A 23405-nucleotide genomic window follows, 5' to 3' on the forward strand; every position below is an offset into this window, starting at 1 on the left:
ATTGGAAGAGGCTGCCCAGGGAAGTGGTTGAGTCCCCATCCCTGGAGGTATTTAAAAGACGTGTCGATGAGGCGCTTAGGGACATGGGTTAGTGGGCCTGGTGGTGTTGGGTTGACAGTTGGACTCAATGATCTTGGAGGTCTTTTCCAACCTTAATGATTCTATGATTCTATGATTCTGTGATTCTAATGCATTGGTTCATGCCATCTTCTCAGTCCGTATCCTTACAAGTTGCTATCATCTTTCAAGCCTCTCCAACACGAAAGGGCATAAACATACTTTTCCTGCTCACTCTTACTGGGTAGAAGGGAACTGATGAACCTGATATTTCTTGTACTGTGAGAGCTAATTACGAAACTCAAGATGAATGTATGGGAGTTTTAAATTTTTCGATACTTCCTCTGTCTGGGAAATACCAACTGGGCTATCTGACACTGCAATTTCCTGATGCATAATGACAGAAATTGCAAATACTGGGGATCCTGGTTCCAGGTATGCCGCTTTTTATTAGCTAGTAGAAGATGCAACTGCACAGCTTCTAGGGATTAAATTTGCTAATTTGCTAGAGGTCCCCTAGTCCTGATTTCAGTCATTCTGCACACAGCAACAATAGCCCAAGTTGTTGAATTTGGTCTTGCTCTGCTATTTTTAAAACAAGTTTGTGTCTTTTGATGGGAACAGTTAAAATGAAACTAGAGAAGACGAACTAGAAAATGTTGCTGACCATATTTGTCTGCATTGATAGGGGGACAAGGGTTACATTTAAGAATAATCTTTGCTTTTTTTGTGGTCCAGGATAGTCCAAAAGCTTTTCAGAGCAGGTTTAGCCTTGCTTTGATTTATGGCTAGCTACTTAGTCCTCAAGAAGCTGTTGTCTTGAGAGGAGATTGATAGGCTTAAGGGGTGCTGTGGTTATGTTCAGTTTCTCTTGACCATATCTCTGACAAGGTTTGTTGGGAAAGAGCAGCACAGCACCTGTGTGCGGGGTGCCTTGCCGAGTCTTCAAGAGGGAAGTGGAGCCAGCTTTTGAGCTGCCACGGTGGGTTTAGCAATTCAGCCCTCTCCTCAGACTGCTGTGGAAAAGTCAATAGAGCTGTTGCCAAGAGAAAGGGAGATAAAAAGCACTCCATCTGAACAGCAAGAATGCCATTGGAAACACAGGATGGGCAACTGGGTTTACATTTACCAAGGAAAGAAATAAGAATTGCAAGATAAAAGGCAGAGGAGAATGAGGATGGTGAATGGAATTAGGTTATACAAGAGAACTGTTTAATTGGAAAGGTTAATTGGACATTAAGACAATGTATCCAGCACATTCTATTTAAAGACTTTGGTTATAGATAGTTTAGAAATTCATTAGAAATTGTGATGATAGATGATTTAAAAGTCCTAGGCTAGGTACTGTTGCAACCTTTATTGTGGGAAGTCAAGGCTAGATTAGATACATTTCAGAGAGGAGTCATCTAGAGGTCGTATTTGTTATGGGAATTGGAATTGCTCTGACTTTTCCCACGAGACATTTCAAGGCAATTTTTTTTTGGCATCATTTCCTATAACTTCAGCAGAGATGATAGCCTCTGATCATTTTAAAAAAAGTGGCTTTTTGTTTCATACTAGCAAGGCCCAGTGCATACTGCAGTAAGGATGTATATATAGAAGCTCATTGAATGCTTCTTCAAATTAGTGCAATGGATTGGCCTTCAGGAGATAAAAAGAGGAGGAGAAACCAAAGCGATGTTGTTTTTTCCAAACAGATGTTGTACTAATTATGTGCATAATTTTAACATGTAATTGAGGAAAAGACTCCTTATGCTTAGATTATCAGAAACTGTCTAGAATTTGCAGTCAGTGATACCAGAGTTCATTGCAAGTCTTTCAAAATTCAGAATACATGTGCAATTTATACACTAGGATTTACTTGCATCTCAAGCATGTTTTAAAAGCTGTTAAAATGCCAAAAATTCAGGCTATGCATAAAACAACCTTTTGCCATGTTTGCTTTATGATACAATCTTTAATGCATAACTGCACACCCTGCTTAAGCCAAAACCCAGCCCAGTTTACAGCTATGTTTTGGTACAGAACATTTCACACTGTTCAGATTCTATCTTCCTCTACATGTGTCTACATGTATTCTCTCTTTGTCTTTCAGAGGCAATAAAGAGAGGTGGAAGATAGATGGAATACAGTTATATAGATACAATTATGTGAAATGAAGGGCATAATGTGTTTGGTTTGTTTTATTTGATGCGCATATCTCTATTCCTCAGAACCTGAGGTTACAACATTTTGGTTTTTCTAACCGTTCCAGTAATCTAAGGCCTTATTTTGAGGGGTTGTACTACACAGAATTGGAGGGTGGAAGGTTGCTTCAAACTAAGTACTTAAATTCAGAATTGTTTCTTTTTAAATGGTCTTCTCTGTGTATGGCTAAACACATGAGTAAGAGCAGCATTTATTTCCTGACAATAGATTACTTCTGCTGTGAATCTTTTCTCACCTTTGGTCTCTTGCAGGGCTTAGCTAATATTAAAGCAGCACTATATAACAAAACACTAGGCACTTTAATGTTCTCTCCATTTACTGATCCTAGCAAAATAACTATGTTGATTTTTTTTTCATGTATAGAGGGCTTTTCTTCAGTAAACTTTTTTCTTTCCCTTTACAGATTTCAAGCATGTGTTTATTTTGCATCTGTCTTTCAAGCTATGTCATGTGGTATCCATTACTTAGCGTCTGTGTTCATGGCTGTTACTCCTAACTTTGTATGTGGGATCCCTGGAAATGTGAGTAGTGTTCTTTTCTACAACTCCTCTGAATCCAGTATAGAGGACATCTGGACGCTGTGGACATCAACAGAAAATTACATTGTAGTCCAGCTGGAAAATGGAGAAATTTGGGAACTTAACCAATGCAGCAGGTCCAAACGAGAAGTCAGTTTGGATCTGGCATATGAATACAAAGGCAACAAGTCCATATTTTCTTGTTCTGATGGATTTCTCTATGATGATACAAAGTGGAAGAGCACAGTTGTTACGCAGTGGGATCTGGTCTGTGACCGAGAATGGCTTGCAAAATTAATCCAGCCTACATTCATGCTTGGAGTCTTGATTGGAGCAGTGATTTTTGGTGACATTGCTGACAGGTAAAGTGCCATCCTCTGAAAATTGTAGCTTCAGCCGACACTTTCTCCCTGGATGTTTTCTCAGATCATGCACTGAGATCCAGCATCAGAGCTGGACTCAGAAGCAATAGTGAGATCCAGGATGTACATCTGTATCCTCCTGCTTCTCTTTCTCAACACAAACACACGTATTCCTACCTCAGAAGAACGCCCAGCCGTGCCCCTCTATCCATATGCGAATCAAACGCCTAAGCTACGTTGTACTTGGTTTTGCCTCAGGCAGTTTATGTACCTGTGTTTTGCTTTGAAGGCTGGTTTAGTGTTATTTATCTCTTTCTATAAAGGAGCTTGTTGACTAACAGCTCTGTTAGGTGGAGGGTGACATTTTATCCCACAGCTAAGAGTATAAGCAGAAAAAGGAGACCAGGCGTGTTGTTTTCTGATTTTCCTTCATTAGCACAACGCTACGGTGTGACAGTTACAACATGGGAATGCAAAAGTGAAGATGATCTTTTTTTAATTTGGCTTTTAGAACACATGGAATCAATCCTGCCTCCCGATCCAAGGCTCTGTAAAACCGTGTTTAATACAAAACCAGAGTATAATGCCAACATTTGTTCTGCATCCCTTTAAATCATTCATAGCTTTATTAATTAATACTCAGACATGATTTAAAGGTTATGATCATATTGTTCTCATTTCCATTAATTCGAGCCATGGACAGCCACTTAAGATAATACGCACATTCTGAGTTGCGGATTTACAACTGTAGATTTTACAGCTGAAAGTTATTATTTTCTGACATGTCCTGGCTGGTGGGAAATAAGTTTGTGAGTTCCTCCCATTCCCAATTAACAGATTTCCCAACAGAAGAGCTCGGACAGCTAGGACTCACTGGGATCTCTTCTGGCAGGGATCAGAGATCAAATGTGCATGACTCCAGGTGACAGCTGGAGAAAAATAGGAGTTGTTTTAATGTAGTACCAAATACTTATGGAGAAAAACCGACAAACGAGCCCACACCCCTGAAAGTCCTCAAACTCTCTGTCTAAATGTAATATCCACGTCTGTGAAAAGCTGTTCGCATTGGAGTAGATAATAAGAGTCCAAGAGAATATTATCAGGGAAGAAAAAGGATTCCGCGCATTTTGTATTACAGAACATTTGTAGATAGAATATAATGAATCCTCACTAGAGTCTTGTATATCTACTGCAGTTTTCTAGGTTTTCTCCTCAGATGAGCTTCTTATTGATAGCATGTGCTCACTTGTTTAGGCACAACTGGCTCTACTTGGTATATTTTCTCCCTGAGATATGGGAAGAAGATAAACAAATAGAAGTTCCTTTTTACTTAATGCCCTTCTTTTACACTGGTAAATACTATGTTGTTGATGGGAAGCTAGTATTTGACATGATTTTTTTTTGCTGTTAGTATTCTAGCTTCCTGGATTTCTGTGTTTGTGTATGCACACATGTGTGCTGTGATGCAATCAGAAAATTCAGGGGAACTATGTAATTGTCATTTATTAGAGAATTCAACTTTAAATAACTGGACAAAGATATCTTACAGAAGCCTTTCATTCCTGTCCAAATTGGTTGTTACTTTGGCAAGAGATGGCATGTGTTATCACAGCTAACTTTTGTTAGAAATTATTAACTAGACGTTACTCAATATAAAATATCTGAAAAAGCGAGTCTTACCTACTGTCCTCATAAATAAGACAGAGTAAATTTGCAGATTAGTTATGTAGAAGTTAAACTTGAAACTGGAGGTGAGCATATGTAATGCCCACTTCTGCACGTTGCTTCCAGCCAAGAATTGTGGAATGGAAGTTTTGTCCATAGGAGCTTCTTTTGTCTTGGAAGTTGGAATTACTGAAAAATTAATACGGGTAACTAAATCAGAGTTTCTGTTGTGAGTGAAAGTATTAAGGACAGTATTTTCAGACTCACTTCCAGATAGGCTCTCTGGAGTTGCAGGTGTGTTTTAATAGAATGTTTGTGGTTATTCATAACTTTATTACTGCTGTGATTTGCAGGCTGGGGAGACAACGTGTTATATGGTTCACAAGTGCTGGTCAGTTTGTATTTGGCGTTGCAGTGGCCTTCACATTTGACTACTACAGTTTCGTGATTGTGCGCTTTCTCCTTGCTATGGTAAGAAAGGATGTTCACCCTGGCTCTTTTTATGTGTCATTTCCTACCCCTTCTCAGGAAAACCTCCCTTTTGTTATTATTTCCTCCCCTACTTCATTAATCTAAAGCCCCCTCTGTTGCACTTATTTCAGCAGAGCAGGGAGAGTCTGAATGTTCTTGGACCACAGCACTTTTCCTCTTTGAATTAATAGAAAGCATCTGTATGAAGCAGTGTTTGGTACTTCCTCCATCCCAACCTCTGCTGGACTGGTAATTAAATACCAAGTGTGAGCAGCAAACTCTGGATTCTGCATTGCAGCTGCCATTGCATTTCTCCTTATTGTTAGAAATGGAGTATATTTTTCTTAAAATAACAAATCTATAATAAGTATGATTTTCCTCTACCATTTTCAGTGATGGAGGAGAGATGCACATTTTCTCTTCCATGCATCTCTTTGGTCTTTTAAGCTACATGTAGAATACTAAATACATAGGTAGACATGTTTAACACCTAGATGTTTATACTGTACTTAAGGGTATTCCAGTATATGTCTTTATGCGTATCTATACACATACTTTTATATATATGTATGATATATATCCAATATCTGACATATATTCAATATTTGTACATAGTAACCAATTTTAAATTACTATTTAACATCCAAAAGTATAATATTTGTAGTCTTTCACTATATAATGCATAAAGAAATTGGAATGCTATCACAAGAAAAATTATGTAACTTATTTAAAGTAGGTTAGAAATTTGAAAATAATCACATAATTTATTTTATTCCTTCTGACAGTGCATTAGTCAAGACAGAGCCTTGCATCTGGAGTTCCCTTTGCCTGATTAGAGCTCAGAAGGATTTCCTAGCAGGAAAAACTGCATGGGCATTTCAGCCTTGAACAGTGAGATGAACAGGAGTCCCTCTACTGACTCCCTTGGCTGTTGATGCTAGGGCCTGTGGTAGTTTAGGAAAGCAAAAAGCTCTGACCAGACCAATGCTGTAGGTTCTAACTGCCCACTGGGACTGATTTGCAAGATGGAGGTCTAAAGCTCTAGCCCCGTGCCACTGAGATCAGCACAGCCATCCTATCAGGTTCAGTGGGTTCAGAATCAGAGAATATTAACTGGAATATTTTTAACCAGAAAATTGATTAATCAAAACAATATACTGGAATATTTTCTAGTCTAGATTTTCTAGCTGTGTTTTGAAATGTTTTGAGATACCAAGAGTTTGACTGTTGCTAGAGAAATTGAAATATATATATTCAATAATATATATATTCAATGAAGAAATACTATAATGCAGAACATGCTAGTAATTGCATTTGCTAGATAACGTATGAGAACCTATAACCATATATATAAGATTCTCTTCCAACATTGTAAAAATTTGATTTACTGAGATAATTTACAAGGGTGTGGAAGGTAATTCTCAGTAAATTTGCAGTTCCCTGACATACAGATTATTAGTAGTCTACTTAAAAGCCAAGGTCAAGATTTTCAGAAGTGGCAATTACTTCAGGGGACCTCATTTTCCCGAGCGTCCAGTTTGCGATGTCATTAAGGGACCTGATTTTTGGAGGTGAAGGGCTTAGTGACATCAGCAAATTAGGCTCTTTTTCAGGTGTCTCTCGCTGGCTCTCCCCCACTACAGAGAAGCATCCAAAATCACTTCACATTTTTAAATACAGTGTCCAGGCAGTCTGAAGGTTTGAGTGAACTTTTTCTCCGGCTGATTTGTTTTCAGGGTTGCTTTTTTTTCTGTCAGTGTGGGACATGCCAGTGCAGTGGCAATTAAGCATACACAAATGTGGAACACTGTTAGCTGTTTGTTTTTACTGCTGTTGCACAAGGAGAGTAGGTAGAAACCTCACTCTTTTTTTTTTTTCCTCTCTCCCACCCTTCAGGTTTCAAGTGGCTACCTGGTTGTGGCTTTTGTTTATGTGACTGAATTTGTTGGCATTAAAGCACGAACCTGGGCTTCTATGCATGTCCATGCTTTTTTTGCTATGGGAATTATGGTTGTGGCACTCGTGGGATTTTTGGTTCGGACCTGGTGGGTCTATCAGATATTTCTCTCCATAGCGACTCTTCCCTTTGTCCTGTGCTGCTGGATGCTCCCAGAAACACCTTTTTGGCTCCTGTCAGAGGAAAGATACGAAGATGCACAAAAAGTAATTAATATAATGGCAAGATGGAATAAAGTAAGCACTCCCTGCAAAGTTTCTGAACTGTGCTCAGTCCAACAAGATGATCTAGTCAGTGGCAGAACGGGTGACAATGACACGTCCTCAACGAAGAAGCACAACATCTTAGACCTGTTTTGTAACTGGCACATTGCAAGAAGGACCATCACAGTCTGGCTGATCTGGTTCACTGGGAGCTTGGGGTACTACGTCTTCTCCCTCAGTTCTGTCAGTCTAGGAGGCAATGAATATTTAAATCTCTTTCTCATAGGTAAATATTTTTGTACCTTATTCTGCTTATGACAGAACTAGAACGTAACATTTAGAAATGTCAATAGATTTGACGGCCAGTTTTTTAACTTTGTTCATTCAATTATGAACCTTGTTCAAAAAGTTTCTTGATAACTCTTCATAAAGTTGACTAACACAGGAGGAGTATCATTCACTCGAAATCTCACTGTTTCTGAAAAAAAAAAGAGAATTTAAAATTTGTTGGTGTACAAAATTCTTCTCCATCTGTCTTTGTGATTGTAAAACCATATTCCGCTTGTCTCCTCTTTGCCCTGCAAGCATATAGCAGATCCACACAAACACCAAGGGAAGCAGACCAGCAACACAAAATTCACATGGCTCTGTTAAAGGCACAAACTAGGAAAACGAGAGGAAAAAATTATTCCTTTAATCACTTACAGTCATGATATATTGAGTCTGTCTGTGTAGAAAATAGAGCCATAATTCTCAGAAGCAAGAGTAATTTTAGTTTTCTCAAAAGTATATTTTTAATTTAGTTGTAGTATTCTTTTAATTTTGTCAGTCTGACTGTAATCTTCCTCTGGTCTGTCAGTTGTTTATAAAGGCAGCTCAGTGCATTCAAGGCCTGATCCAAAGTTTAAGATCATGGAAATATTCCATTGACTGTAGAAGACTCTAGATCAGGCACGTAGCTCTGAGCCAGCAAAGAATTAAATCATGCGCTTTGCTTTATGCAACTGAGTGCTCTCAGTAAAGTGAATGTGACTGTTCATGTACATAAGCACACAGAAGGACTGGGACACTGATGAATTCAGTTTTTGTTGTCACATATTATAGCGTATTGGTTGACTGACACGTTGAAGAGTAGTTGCTAGTATTGCACAGAAACGAAAACATTACGGTGGAGTACAGTGCATAAATCACTGTATCCACCTCCTTCAAAAATATTTTAGCAGACTAACATACACTGAATAATTGCAACCTGCTTTACCAACACAGGCCCAAAAGATTGTTTCCTGATATTATAAGTGTATTGACATACTATATGTGCTCAGTAAAGGAATGCAGCATATTTGTTCAGGGCTGTATCTTATGTTCTTCCTTGATTTTACATTGGACATAGTAGCATTCTTCATGAGCAAGTTGGTTTAAAACATGTCTGAACTGGCTTCGGCTCAATATAATTTTTCTAGGGGCAAATCATGTTTACACGGGGTTTGTGAACAGTCCTAGCCAAATGCCAGTTCCTTTAGAGCTGCAGAAGCTTTTCTCTGGAAAGAGGCATTAGGAAGAGACGGTCTGAGTAAGAGTGGGACATTGTAAGCAGCTGCCCTCTTTTTAATGGAGAAGAGAGAAAGCTGGAACCGTACTCTCTGTATTTGTGGAGCTAACTCAGAAAACCGGACCTGGAGAGACCTTTTACATTGGGGTGATTTAGGGCTGAAGCTGGGGGAGGTGCCTGTGGCTTCGGTTCTGTGTCCAGGTGGAAGCTGGCAAATCCTGAGAGGTGTGTCGGTGTGACACCAGCAATGTTCCTCGTGGGCACAGTTAAGCTGTTGATGTGAAAATACCTGAAGCAAAAGAGCAGCAAATGGAGAGCTTTCAGTCAGAAGTGCCAGTGTCATAAAAGCAGGACCGTGGCCTTGCTGTCTTCTGTAATTTTCCACCCCAAAGCGAACTGGAGCTGCTCTGTGCTGTGAAACCTGTTTCCCTTGTCCTTCTCCATCCCCCACTACCATATTTTAGGCCATGCCTTCTGCCTTCTGTTGCCATTTCTGTTACCAAATGAACTAGCTCAACACACTGATTATCTCTAGATTTCACTTATTTATTACCCCCTAGATTAAATGAATCCCCATAAAGAGGAAGTTAGAGTTATAACATGAATATGTGTAATCATGACTTAAAACGAAATAATTTCATACTGACAGGTGCTGTGGAGTTGCCTTGCTATGTCATTGCTTGCATTGGGATGGACAAACTGGGAAGGAGAAACACACTCATTCCGTTCCTTATTTTAAGTGCACTGATCTGTGTTTTAATTATGTTCATACCTCAGGTTAGTTACATACCGTTGAAAGTGTTCCTATAGTAGAAATTGATTTTAAAGGCTCTTAAGCCTGTAGATGCAGCTGCTCTTTCTAAATCATATGGTTGATTAAAGGCTGTTTTTAAAGTGTGGCTGCCAGTCTAAGATAGATTTCTGTATTTTCAGTACAGGTTTCACAGTTTCGTTGCTGGAGTCACATGTAAAATGTTCCCAGGGCTTCAGTGAACCAGGACCGGTAAAAAGTTATATGGACACTAGTTACGTATTGAGACCAATTTTAAAAAAGCAAGCAATAAGTATTGCTTCATGTTTAAAGAGGGTCACAACTTTTGAAGGATTTAAATTAAATTTGGAACAGTGTTATTTTCTTGTGGTTTATTTATTTGTGCTCTCTTTCAATAGGATTTCAATATATTAATTGTCTTAGCAAATATGGCTGGAAAATTTTCGATAGGTGTGGCATTTGGCCTTATATATCTCTACACAGCAGAACTGTACCCAACAATTGTAAGGTAAGAACTTTCACCAGTCATATATTTTTCATTATTTTGCTGTTATTTCCTTTTCTTTGTTATGCTCCTGGGCCAGTTCCAGCAGCTCTTGACATTAGTGGTGGTGGTCCAGAAGACTTGGGATGGGATGAGTTCCTCCGCTGCTTCAGAGTTGTCTGGTATATACTGTATAATATTTTTAAATTTATTTTTCATTTCCACATGCATTCTTTTGTTTCATTGAGGAACTAGAAGAATACTCAATACTTTCTTAAACATTATTTATGCCTTTCTTAAAAGTCCTGGTTGTTCATCCTGTGGTCTCTGCTGAATGATTGTTGTATTTTTAATCTTAATTATGGAAGCAGCTGAATGTCATGACAATATAAATTTACACTGGTGTAGCAATAGCTTCCTGGTACCAGTGCATAAAGACACCTATCATCCTACTGATGTTTTGAGTGTCTGTGCATTTCTAATTCTTTGCTTTATCTGCCAGAATTCTTATCAAAGTCTTTGTTTTATGTGTAGATCTCTTGCTGTTGGGAGTGGAAGCATGATGTGCCGTGCAGGAAGCGTGGTTGCTCCTTTCTGTGTATATCTGAGAAGTGTTTGGATTTTCATGCCACTTGTAAGTATTTATTTCAGTGGTGAATGTTTCTGGTTTTGAAAAGGCGTATGTGTCACTTGTTTTCTCAGGAACCAAAAGCTGAACTTATATTTTGAAAAGGAAATTGAATGAACCATTCTTCGTATAAATTTTACGTCTCAAAGTAACTTCATATTGTTAAAAATATGCAGCTAAAGCAAAAGGAAGACTTTGAGTCACTGAAATCTTCTGAAAAGTTTTTACAATGGAAGATATAAACATACTTATGCACTGAATCCTAGTATAAAATTGATAAAAATATTTTTCATAAAAATATACTTTATCTACCATGTACCATTTTAGGAAGTGCTTAATCCATACTTCTTTACTCTGCAGGCCTAGCAGTTTTTGACCATGCTTATGATTTACTCTTACCTTTTTTCAAAGGCATAGTTCTTCCATTCTTGGAATTCACCACGGGTGGCTGTTTTTTCTTAATATTATTCCTTAATCTTTTCCATGGCTTCCCTGGGACATTGCATCTTTGGAATAGCCTTCCAAAAGATCAAGAATGTCTTATGCTTACTATACTTCATCTTCACAGCTATCCCAAAGCTCCTTTTTCACATTTTTCATTTACAAGAACTAAACAAAACAATTCATGAGATGATAGAAAAAGAGAAGCAAATGGTATATTGATGAGGTTCATGGTGACTTTGACAAGCAACAGAACCTTGGATTCATTAAGCACATCCTACCTGTAGGTGACTCCAGGTCAAGCTACCATTAGGTTTTGTCTTCTACCTCCAGTTGCCCCAAGAAAACAGAGGTGAAACCATTCCTTCGTGGACTTTGGGCATTTTGTCTGCATTACGTAGCTTCAAATCCATTTTGGACAAAATATTTTGTGTATTTACTGCTTCCAAATGAATCGCATTTCTTCATTACATTTATGTTATGAGGCATTTGCTGCTTAGAAATCCTACAGCTATTCAATCCCTTTTTTACTCCTGAAGGATAGTTTATGCCCATATATGTAAAACCAGACATATATACATATATGTAAACCAAAGTTTATGTTAAAGCTTTAAGTAGAGAAGAGTTTATTAATGATTTAAAAAGAGTTTTAATTCTTTCAAAAACCCTTAGAATTCACTGTGACTAGCACACAAATGTTATAGGAAGATTACACATGTCAGAAGGTGAAAATGTAATGGGATGTGTCTTTGACCTAGATTCTTACTCTAATTTTGTCTACCACATTGGAATTTCCTGAAAAAGTGGCATTGTGTCCTTTTGATTTTGCAACTATAAAATCTTCAGTTATAGATGCTAGAGTTTGGTTTCAGAGAATTCTTGGGAACTTGTTTCATTATTTAAATTAATTACTTTCAGTTGTTTTGGATGAAAGTTAAGAGGATGAAGCAGACCACAAATTAATTTATTCCCTCAAGCTCCTAAAAAATGTTTTCTTTCTTAATAATGGCCCCATACAAACCAAGATATCATAGCAGAAAAGACGAAGAAACATTTGCACAACAGAGTGGTCATGGGAGAACATTTTTTTTCTCTTGTCAGTGTTCTGCTTTTACTGGCTGAGATAAGCTTTATCTGTGCAGAAGTGCTGCAGTTAGTTAAACCACAGATGGGGAATGCTCAAACATGCTGGAGAGCAGTGCAAATGGCGGTATAAACAGAGGAATTATTTCAGCTGTGAACAACTCTCAGTGTACAAAAAGTATCCAGAGTATTTGTAGACTTGTGTAGTAGTTCACAGTGAATATGTTTTCATTACTAGCTCCTATTATAAAACATTCATCAGTTTATTAAATAGGCTTGTCCTGAGTTGGAGCATAGCGTGCCAAGTCTCAGGTAACGTAAGTGTTTTGGAATGGAAATGAAATGGATTACATTTGTAAGTAAACTGATATACATCATGTTGATCTATTGTATACACCACACATTGTCAAGCAGTTACTGTTGCTATTTGTTTGACAGTCTGCCTCCCATACAGTTATGCCACCTGTGAGTAATGCAAGCATCTCATTTGAATGACTATAAATCTTGAATAACTTGCCAAGTATGTTTCTCATGTGACAACTTTCTAGAAAATTTACAGTAAGGCAACTGCTCCATGTGTAATTTCTCAGCTGTTAAGAATTACGTTACGGTAGTCCTTTAACAGACTTGATTTTTCTCTCAGATAAACCATAAATTATAAATTTAAAAAAAAACTCCACTGAGGTCAGTAAAGGTAAATGAATGCAAATCCTGTGTCTAATACTAGTGGATTTTCAGGACAAGATTTAATCTTTTTTTGTTGAAGTAGGAATTTGTAAATAAGATCACATTTTAGATTGGCTCAGAGCCATCAGATGTAGATATAAATATAAAGAGCAGACTAGAATAATCATTTGTTCTCAGAAGTAAAAGTATTATTTTGTAGGGATATTTAATTCAAATTATCTTTTGTTCTAGACTAAATATATTAAGTCCTGGTCTTAGACAACGGTGAAATTAAAATTGTTGCTCCAGGTAGGGAGGAAGACATATGAAAAATGGTGGTAAATCTTTTTTTGAAGTTAGTTATGGTAGCTGTTAGAAGCTGCTGCCTGTACTGAAGTGTTGGGAATACTTCAAGAGTTTGACTAAGCAGAAAGTCAGATTTGAAATGAAGACCCTGAAAAAGCAATGAATTTAAGCAGGTACTCCTGTCAAATTAACTTCAGTGGAGCTTAAACATACTTAAATACTTTGTACAATAGTACACTTTAATCCATAAGCATTTAACTCATTGACTATATCAGAAGAACATTTTCTGATGTTGAATTCTGTATGTAAAATAGTACATACATACAAAATGTACACATTTGTTATGAGCAAGCAAAGAGCTAAATTATGTCAGGTGCCTCATGAAGTAGTCCAAGATAAGATAAGACTGCAAAAGACTTGCTTTGACTAAATGTGAGTAACTTCATTGACAAGTGTGGTTACTGCCCCTGAAAAGGCAGATGACATTTGAGAAGTCCTTTCGTTAATATGCTGTATCTTAATTGTTTCATATTCTGTCTTTCATAGGAAATATTGGAAAATGCTTTGTAGGGTCAGGGAGAAGGGAGACACACTGAATTAGTCGGCATGCAGCAGCTTTCACATTGAAAAAAGAAAAACTAACGTGATGGAATAGAGTTAAGAGAGCTGAGATGAAAAGGCAGGAAAGATGGTGGTGTGTTCACTTACAGAATAGTGAGAGTTTGCAGGGGAATAAGAGGTAGGTTCATGAGGAAGGAAAACATGAGAAGAATGCAAAGTGTCTAAATGACTAACCGAAACAAAGACGACACACATACTCAAAGCACACAGTGTTGCTTTAACCTTGTTCTGTTGGGCATCAGTAGTGACCCTGCTCTCATAAACTCCAAATGTACGGGTATCCATAACCTTCAATATCCTTAACAACCCTCAATATCCTCAAATATAAACTTATGAGAGCCTAAAGAATGTGCACAAGAGAGGTTACCGTGGAATAGCTGCCATGTGTCAATTCATCCTGTCTTACCATGGCAGAAAATCATATTTTGATAGTGGAGAAGGGTTTTGACACTCAGAGGTGAGACTTTAATATTTTGGAATATATTTTTAAATATCACCCATGCCACATATATATATCTCTCTCTGCAAAGATTTCCCTCAGTTTGTTTGTCACTCGGTGCCATTTCCTCTGGTCACGTTACTGCTAGGATTTTTTTTAATTTCTCATGGTAAGAGCATGACTATTTTATTTTCACTGTATTTTATAGTATTCAACAGTATTTTGCTTAATTTTTTATTTTGTCAGCCTCTATATTTAATGCAAGTGCAAAAAGAGGAGTGTATGCAACAGTGTGAATTCTGCTTCTCAGAAGAATGCTTGAGATAAGCTGTCCTCTTCTTTTGGAGGAGGGGGGAAGGAAAAGCAGCACGGTGCATTTGCATGAAAATAGCTCTGTTCAAGGTTACAATGGAGAATTCCAATTTTAAAGCACCTTTCTGACTTAAGGAGAAAGTCTGGCTTAGCTGCAGATGGTAGCTGGCCAGTTCTTGTCTCAAGCTCTGTGTGAGAGACATAGGCACAGTCATTCCAAATGCTCTCTCTCACACTTGGAAAGAAAGTATTAAACAAACAGGACAGACCTGAGAATCAGCATAGGGCAAGATAAGGATAATACAGTATCAAAGTGCACAGTCATAAAATGGAAAAACACTGAGGCCAGGCATGATGTACGCTGTGGAAGCATTTCTATCAAGAGAGATTTGGGTCATCTATAACCTGATGTTGGAAGAATGTCAGGGTTTTAATGCTGTTCTGTACTTCAGAGGAGGAAAGTGTGAATTGTTCTTACTGAACAAGGCACAGAAATGAAGGGAAAGAAAAGATACTCCTGGAGCATGTGAGTGCTTCTGCATCCACCCCGCATGATCCTGATCCTTGCACCACTCGTGCTGAAGTAAGCTGTCGTTACGGAACTGTGTACACCATGGAGAAATCCAAGATGTGATCCCAGTGCAAATGTCAGTAGATGCCTGCACCCCTAACAGATCTTTGAAACTGCGGTTGAGCAAAGTATTCCTGTTTATGCAGCTCATTATCTGCTGAAGCGCTCTCCTGAGCAGGGATGTGCGCTTCTGTGGCTCCAGGCCGGCGATCCATACTGAGAAATTCTGATCTGACTGTGTGCAGGAGGAACAGGCACACAGGTACAGGGGGAATAGGTTCAGGAGCTAGAGTGCAAATTGAGATTACAGGTGGCAGGGTAATTGTAGCTCTATGAACATGCATGTAAAAATAAATGTATGCGATCCTAGAATCAGTTCTTAAATACATACCTGATAGTAGCAATACCAAATGAAGAGATGTGTATTGTTTTCTCCAACAGAATTATTCCTGCTTGCACTGTATTGATCCCTTGTGGAACAAAACACTTCACTTGCTCTTCATTAATTCTGCTGCATGATCTTTCATTTATGCAAAAAAAAAAAGGCAGATCTTTTATACAGTCAATATTTAAGACTTGCTTTACATTACCGTTCCTTGTGCTTTATTTTAAATGTACTCTCAAGCAAGATCAGAGTTGCATAACTTGAAGGACGTTTCTACCTTTACAGCTACTGTTTATTTCTTCTAGTTGCTTGTTGGAATCATGGCTCTTCTGAGTGGAATATTAACAATAATGCTTCCAGAAACACTGGGAAAACCATTGACTAATACTTTGGCGGAAGCTACAGAAATGGGAAGAAACAAGAAAAGCTGTTCAGGAAAGACTCCTCCGGCACACAGTGGTGCAGCATTAGAAAAGATAGAGATGTTTTGTCAAGAAACAGTCAGCACTGAGAAATAAAGCAACAGCAAAATGGCTGTTCCCAATTTTAATCATTATCTTAATTTATAAGATATTTTTATTCGAGAAATGTGACTGTTCTATAATATCTGTGCCTTTTAATTTGTATCCAGTCTTGCCTTTTCAACAGAGCAAGTATATAAAACCTTTTCTACATGACTGAGGTACTGCAGAAAATTTTATAGGAGTTCTAGATCCCTTGTCAAACTTACACAGGCTTTAGAAAACCTGTCTGACTTTCTGTGACCAGTTGGAATGATTACTGTAAATGTTGGAACCTACCTGATTACACATGTGTAAAAAATATGCCAATTCTTTGCTTCACATTTTCTGCAGTTAGATTTGTAAACCCACCACAAAGTGCCCTGTCCGCTCTCGTCCTGTTGCAGCTGACGCTTACGGGCCTGAGACTTCAAAACATGGTAAACTCAAACAGTTATAATTCAAGAGAGAAGCCTTAACATTGCATCAATAATTTCAAATTCTAACTAATTTATTCTTTTTTTTTCAAATTTTCTACTGGAAAAGGTGCCATTGCTAACAAAGGAAAATAGTCTCTGGAACAGCTTCTGACTGAAAAAATACTACTAAGTTTGCAAAACGTGCAAATAGTTTGTATACTATTCATTCTGTTGAATGGCAAATGTATTTTTATTAGTGGTTTAGAAAAAAAGTTCACTGGATTTACTGCAGTCTTAGGACGTTCTTTTTAGTTTAGGTAAAACTAAAATGCCTGATGCCTTCGAAAGTCATATTCATTCCAGACTGTTATTTCAGTGCTCCCCTTCTCACTTATTTCAGCTCAGATCTAGCATCAGGTTATTCATAACTTTCAAGAGCTACACCAGCAACTTTGACAAATGCCTCCATCAAGGTCTTCTCAGTCTTCAGTGGAGCAGAATAAGTGGCAAATGGGTCTTACTCAGGCTCTCTGCACAGAGGTGGACTTCGTTATTAATGAACGTTTAGTAGACATGGTATCTACACACCGTTTTTCTCATAGACCAGCTGTCTGTAGCTCATTTTTTCCTTATACCAAACAAAATCAGTTAGAAAAATATAATTAAAAAAATGGTAGCTGGAGGACACTGATCAATAGAAGAGTGACCAGTTACTCTCGTAGTTTTAGTCGAAGTGTCTGTAAATGTCCCACTGTTGTCACACCTCATGTGTACATCAACACTTACTTGCTGGTGCAGTGATTGTGCCTTATGACTGTGGACCACAGAAAACTGATAGATAGGAATGCATCATTCTGGCTGCTATTTTTATGGCTTTCTGTCCCACCTCCCCTTTTTCAGTTTACCTCCAGACCTGGGGGTTGCTTCCTTGCCTGAGGATCTGTATCCTCTTCTCTCGGCCACCCTTCGTTTGAGGGGAGCGACACACAAAGCTTCTCTGTGTCGAGGTTCAGACAGCCCTCTCTTGCCTGGGCTGCGTGAACCCTGTCATCCCTGGTTTGAAATCAGAGTTATTCTCATCTTAGGCACCTACTCTCATGCTAGCTGGTACGAGCTCATCAGAACAAGTTTTCCCTTGTTTACTTCTTTGCCATGTACCCCAAAATGAGACATCTATATTACTGTAGATAAATATTCTATATACTGCAGAGTTTAATGGTCACATTTTTCAAATATATCTGCGCAGCCATATTAGTTTCAATGACTTCTGAAACCAGAATAATGGTTTATATCCCCTTATAAAAGATTTTTTTCTTCACTGCACTGTCCTAGAGTGTCAAGAAGCATTTTGGTCCTGGTATTAGGACATCATATCCTATATGAGGACTAACATTTCAAAGCTAAGCAAAAATCAGTAAGTTTAAGTTCAGGGAGTTTCTGTGTGATAATTACATGGAAAGCAGAAGGGAATCTTGATGCTCCCTTCAGTTCTGTGGGTGTTCCAATATTTGCAGAGAAAACCTCCGAAGAGAACTGCATAGAATACTATGGCTTCTGTCCAGATATATTAGTTCAGCAAAAGCATGTGCTTAACCTTACCCACGTGAGTAATCCCATCATTATTCAGAGAACGACTTGAATACATACTTCGATGACTGAAGATAGGATTACTCACATGCTGTGGCTTTTTATTTTGCTGAAGAGCAGACCTGGTATTCTTCCACTGCTTTCAGATCCTCCTCCACTTCCCAGAGCAGAACAACTCTCCTGCAAGAGTTCTTATCTGCAAGATCTGTTGCCTTAAACAGGGGTTTAACCATGCTAAAAAAGAAAACATCATGCAATAGACCTAACAAGCAATTAAACCGCTACTGTCTTGACATTGCAACCACCACCACCTCCCCAGAACTCCAATTAATTGCATTATTTTGGGGTTCTTCCACACTGATACTCCCTCTTTTCTTAGTGCAAGGTCCTATCTTAAACTCCTTAGTCTCGAGTGCTGGGGCCAGTAGAGTCTATTTCTAACAAGGTACTAAAGAACAATTAAAATTAATTCTTCTACTTCCTTACCTGCCGAATAACTGATCTGGGGGTTACCCTGCTAAGAACAGTCAATGCATGTTCTGTGTTCCTTTGACTTGAGGGATTCAGGACCTGGTCATCTGTAATTGGTATACATAAGGTAAAGCAAAAAAAAAGAAAAAAGCAAAAACTTAAATGCGCAATGATACTGAGCAGTCCTTACAGGCTAAAACTTAATGATAATTCTAAAACACAACGTAGTTTGATGGCTTTTAATCCCAAAAGCCAGTTCTTCCTGTCACTGAAGTCAGTATTTGGTATTTGGTCTTTGACTCAAATGAGACCTGAATTTCCCTGAACTAATGATGTTACTTTTTTCCCTGGAAATAAGAAGTTTATTGATCTACAGGTACACCTTTTGTGTTTTTAAGCATGAATAGCTTAGAGGATGCCTTGGGGTATCCTATTCTTTAACCTGAGGAAGCATATTACTGTAAAAAAGGAAATAGCACGTGTCTATATGTCTCTAGCATTTTTGTTTGCTTGTTTTCCCCATATGGACAAAAATATGTTTAACACTAGTCATACGTTATAAACGTAGCATAGACAGGGTGAGTTGATTTCTTTCTCTTAAGTATTCATAGATTATCTAAATCTTTTCGCAAGAGAGCACTGAGTTTGAGAACAAATGCTTCTGTTCCTGTGGGGCATATTTTCCTCTCATTGCTCATAAAAAGAATTCCTTTTCATAGTTTCTTATCTGAGTCCTTAAGTTCTTTTATGTTCATATTTGTCATCTCTATCTTAGTGCAAATTTATTGTGCTGATCAATGTCTCTGGAGTTACATAATGGGTTTATGAGATACTGGATTAGAATTCTTATCTGTCTTAATTGCTGGTCACTATTGCACAATGACAAATGTTTTTGTCCTAGATTTGATATCATATTTTATTAGACAGTCTTGCAGTTTGTTAAGGATATACTTTCTGGGTTAAATATGGGAATGAGAGCAATTATTATTAGTTTAATGATAACTGAGAAAAAATAGTAAGTAAATGCATTTGATATTTTGAATCTGTATTTTAAAACAGATGTATTTTCTACTTTAATAACTCACTTCAATTTCTTTGTGCAAATTTCCATAGTTTAAACATCTATGTAGAAAAAAAAGCTATCTAAACTACGTGTGCTCTGTGTCAAATGCTTTGGGTGGTACCCTGAATGTCTCAACAAGGGAGTGAATCCTGCCTGAAGGCTGAGGGGTTTTGTGGAACAGCTCTGTGGAAACAGAAGATGGTCTGACATCCCAGCTCTGGGATGGAGGAATCTGACATTCTCCTGTATCTTTCACAGCTTATTTTTACCAATTCCTTACATGCAGTCACCTAGGAAGCCTCTGTAGCATTGGGCTCAGCAACATGCAAGGCCTGCGAGTGCCTTACAAAATGCGAGGTCGCTTGCGCCATGGAGGCATGATGCCAGAAAGGCATTTGTGGCTGCAAAACGGAGGGTCTGGATTCATCCTATAGCCTTGTACAAACATATCTTAAAGATGCTTGTCTGAATCCCACAACAGATTGATAGCGGAGAAATTGAACTCAAAGATTAAAAAAAAAGAAAAAAAGAAAAAAAGAAGAGTGTTGACAAAAAAACAAGTTTATTTTATCAGGAAAAATTCTGGTAAATGCAGTTGAGCATTATCTGCATTGTTACATCTCTCATGAAGAAAGGTTAGAGCACATCTAAGTACTGGTAACCTAATAATTTTGTACAAGATTCTGTACCAGGTGGAGTGTGCATTTTGGTAACATGGGGGAAGTATGTACTCATGGCAAGGAGTTTGTTTGCCTAGGATATGTGGGTTTAGTACAATATATGTTAATGGGATTTTTTATGTGTATTTATTATTTGCAATTATGTGCAAGAATAAAGTCAAACACATGTTATTTAATCTTTACACCTTCACGTAATTTAATGAACTCCTAACAATCACCAGCACTCCATTTGGTACATGCTCCCTTGTAGGAGCTGGGCTGGTGCTTCGACATCCCACAGAGATCCCTCCTGCCAGGAAACCCATGGGATACCTTCTGCATGGTTTAGGCTGGCAAGTATCACCTGCGTGCCTTTTTCCTGTTTGTGTTTGCAGGTGTAAACCAAGGTTTGGGTAATGTGTTAGGTGGTGACTATGACAAGATGTGCATTAAAAATGTAACGGTTTGCATTTCAGTTGCAGGAAGAATATGATTCTTTTTTGCCTTTACTTGTGTAAGCTGGCTGGGGCAGTAGTCCCTCAGACAAATTCAGTAGTGACAAAAATAGCTGCAGAATATAGGAATGACGAAACAATATAACTTGTAACTACTTGGTGTTCAGTGGATGTGAAAACTAACTGTAACTTCCTCATGCAGGAATTGGAGTGGGCAGACAGCGCAAGGAAAATGAGAATTGCAGTAATCTATAGCCCTATTCTTTGTGATTTGTCCTCTTAGCCCTTCTCAGCAACCTATTTATTTTCCACTCCCCTTAAATCTCAAATTTAGTGCAAATTACTCAATTTTCCATGCATATTGTATTAATCTTATGTTTTCTGATCAAGTTACACCCATCATTTGGCTTAATCATTTGTGGTTTAATGGCTTTATATGTCCTTGCCAGGTGATTTAGGTTCCTCCCTGAAAGTAACCATAGTGAATGGTTCAAATATTTGTTTGCTAAAGTTGAGAAATTTGAATCATCCCTGATAATCTGATTTCAAGAGCACTGAGTTCAATCAAGCTGAGAAAAATCAAGCCTAAAAAGTATATACCTCAAATGGGGAAGTATCCTTTTTTTAATATGACTGATATAGAAAAATGCTTGCAGAGAGGTTTGTACACAAAACCAGCTCTTTCAAAGAAATTACTATCCTAGGTTTATGAATTATCAGAAGTAATGGGGAATATCTCATTTACTGACAAACCAACTCTTTTCTCTCTGCATTCCTGTCTAACACACAGGCTTGGATACTGCTCGGGTGTTCGTTGCAGATGAGTAGGATCCAGCCGTGGCGTGCTCACAGGCATCTAGTTACTAACGTTGCCTCATAATATTCCATGTGGAGACGAACTGACTTGTACAGGAATAAGAAAAAAGCAGCACCAAGGGGTGATCCTTGTGAAGATTCTCTCCACAGTCTCACTGCCAGTGATGAGAATGAAAAGCAGTTTTGACTGAGGTGATCAGGAACATAGCAAAAGAACCAGGGATAAATGGCCAATCTCAGTAAATATTTTCACAAAGCTTTTCAATAGGAATGGGGATAAATTGTCAATCTCTCAGTAAATATTTTCACAAAGCTTTTCAATAGGAATGTCAGTACTGCTGGTATCTTCCTCGTATTGAGAGAATTCCCCCAAAAGTAAGTAAATAACATGGGAAAGCAGCAAGATGAGGAGCAGCTTAACCTCTTTGCTGAAATGGTAACTTGCCGTGGACATTGATGCTTGACTTGATCTTTCAGCTGGTTAAAGAAGTGGCAGAGAAGTGATTCATGCCATTCATAAGATCAGAAACAGGTCAGCACTGCTGTGTTCACAGAGGTCATTTCTGCTCATCGTTACTGCTCTATTCAAGAGAGTACACAAAGCAAAGGGAATGCTAAGGCAAAGGGAAACACTTCTTAAGCACTGCTCGAGCTGGGTTGGTGGTGTGCTGGGATGCCACTGCCGGTCATTGTTCAGAAGCAGCTCCAAGTACAATCAGGGCTGTGTTTGTTTTATGCCAGAAGCCTGGTGCTCTCTTCTTGAGTGACCAAATCATGACTTGCATTCAGTCAAAGGATACAATAGCCACTATCACAGAGTTTGTCAGGAGTGTTTTCGAAATACAAATAGGTGAATGTTGCACTTGGAGTACTATTTAGCCAATTATTTATTAGTTCAAAATGACATACTTTGCACAATACACAGAATAGTATACACAGAAACATCCAGGGGGTCTTCAGCAGTTGGGCTGTTATGCAGAGCTTCTTGTCTGTCCTTGTGCTTTTTCCCATCTTTCGCGAGAGAGCACCAACATCTGCAGCAAAAAACTTCTCATATCTTGAAGGCCTCAATACAGAATGGCTGATCTTCAGTTAATCAGGGCTCTGGGAGTTAGACCAAAGAGGCTCTATATTGTGCTGTTCATTTTAGGGAAGAGCAGAGGTAAGAAAAACAGTGGCAGCACTAAGGAGCTGAAATTTCTTCCCCTTATAGATGCCTGCATGGATAAACAAGCATTTGTGGTGGGAAGTCACACATTTAGATTACATAGAAAGAGGTGACAAACGAAGTTCTTTCCTCATCCTAAAATATGGCAAAACATAGTGTGTTCACCCTTCCAAAATACTTTAGCCCATGGAAGACTAAGAGTTTTTCAATGAAATTACTTGTCGTGGTTTAATCTCAGTCGGCAACTGAGCACCACGCAGCCGCTTGCTCACTCCCCCCCGGTGGGATGGGGGAGAGAATCAGAAGGGTAAAAGTGAGAAAAACTCGTGGGTTGAGATAAAGACAGTTTAATAGGTAAAGCAAAAGCTGCGCACACAAGCAAAGCAAAACAAGGAATTCGTTCACTACTTCCCATCGGCAGGCAGGTGTTCAGCCATCTCCAGGAAAGCAGGGCTCCATCACGCGTAACGGTTACTTGGGAAGACAAACGCCATCACTCCGAACGTCCCCCCCTTCCTTCTTCTTCCCCCAGCTTTATATACTGAGCATGACGTCACATGGTATGGAAT

At 38.5% G+C, this 23405-nt stretch overlaps 1 protein-coding gene across 1 annotated transcript in view; it reads left to right on the plus strand.

Annotated features, from left to right (window-relative positions):
* Positions 1–20591, plus strand: part of SLC22A16 (solute carrier family 22 member 16) — a 41447-nt gene extending 20856 nt beyond the window's left edge. Inside the window, exons 2-8 of the mRNA XM_009289158.2 lie at positions 2669–3145; positions 5164–5281; positions 7178–7727; positions 9640–9767; positions 10161–10270; positions 10781–10880; positions 16004–20591. Coding sequence (XP_009287433.1) covers positions 2709–3145; positions 5164–5281; positions 7178–7727; positions 9640–9767; positions 10161–10270; positions 10781–10880; positions 16004–16216 — 1656 coding nt within the window. The 5' untranslated portion in view covers positions 2669–2708 and the 3' untranslated portion in view covers positions 16217–20591. The remainder of the gene's footprint in view (positions 1–2668; positions 3146–5163; positions 5282–7177; positions 7728–9639; positions 9768–10160; positions 10271–10780; positions 10881–16003) is intronic.
* The last annotated feature ends 2814 nt before the right edge of the window (positions 20592–23405 follow it).

Source organism: Aptenodytes forsteri, unplaced genomic scaffold (genome assembly GCF_000699145.1).
Source record: "Aptenodytes forsteri isolate BGI_AS27 unplaced genomic scaffold, ASM69914v1 Scaffold217, whole genome shotgun sequence".
Classification (NCBI taxonomy): domain Eukaryota; kingdom Metazoa; phylum Chordata; class Aves; order Sphenisciformes; family Spheniscidae; genus Aptenodytes; species Aptenodytes forsteri.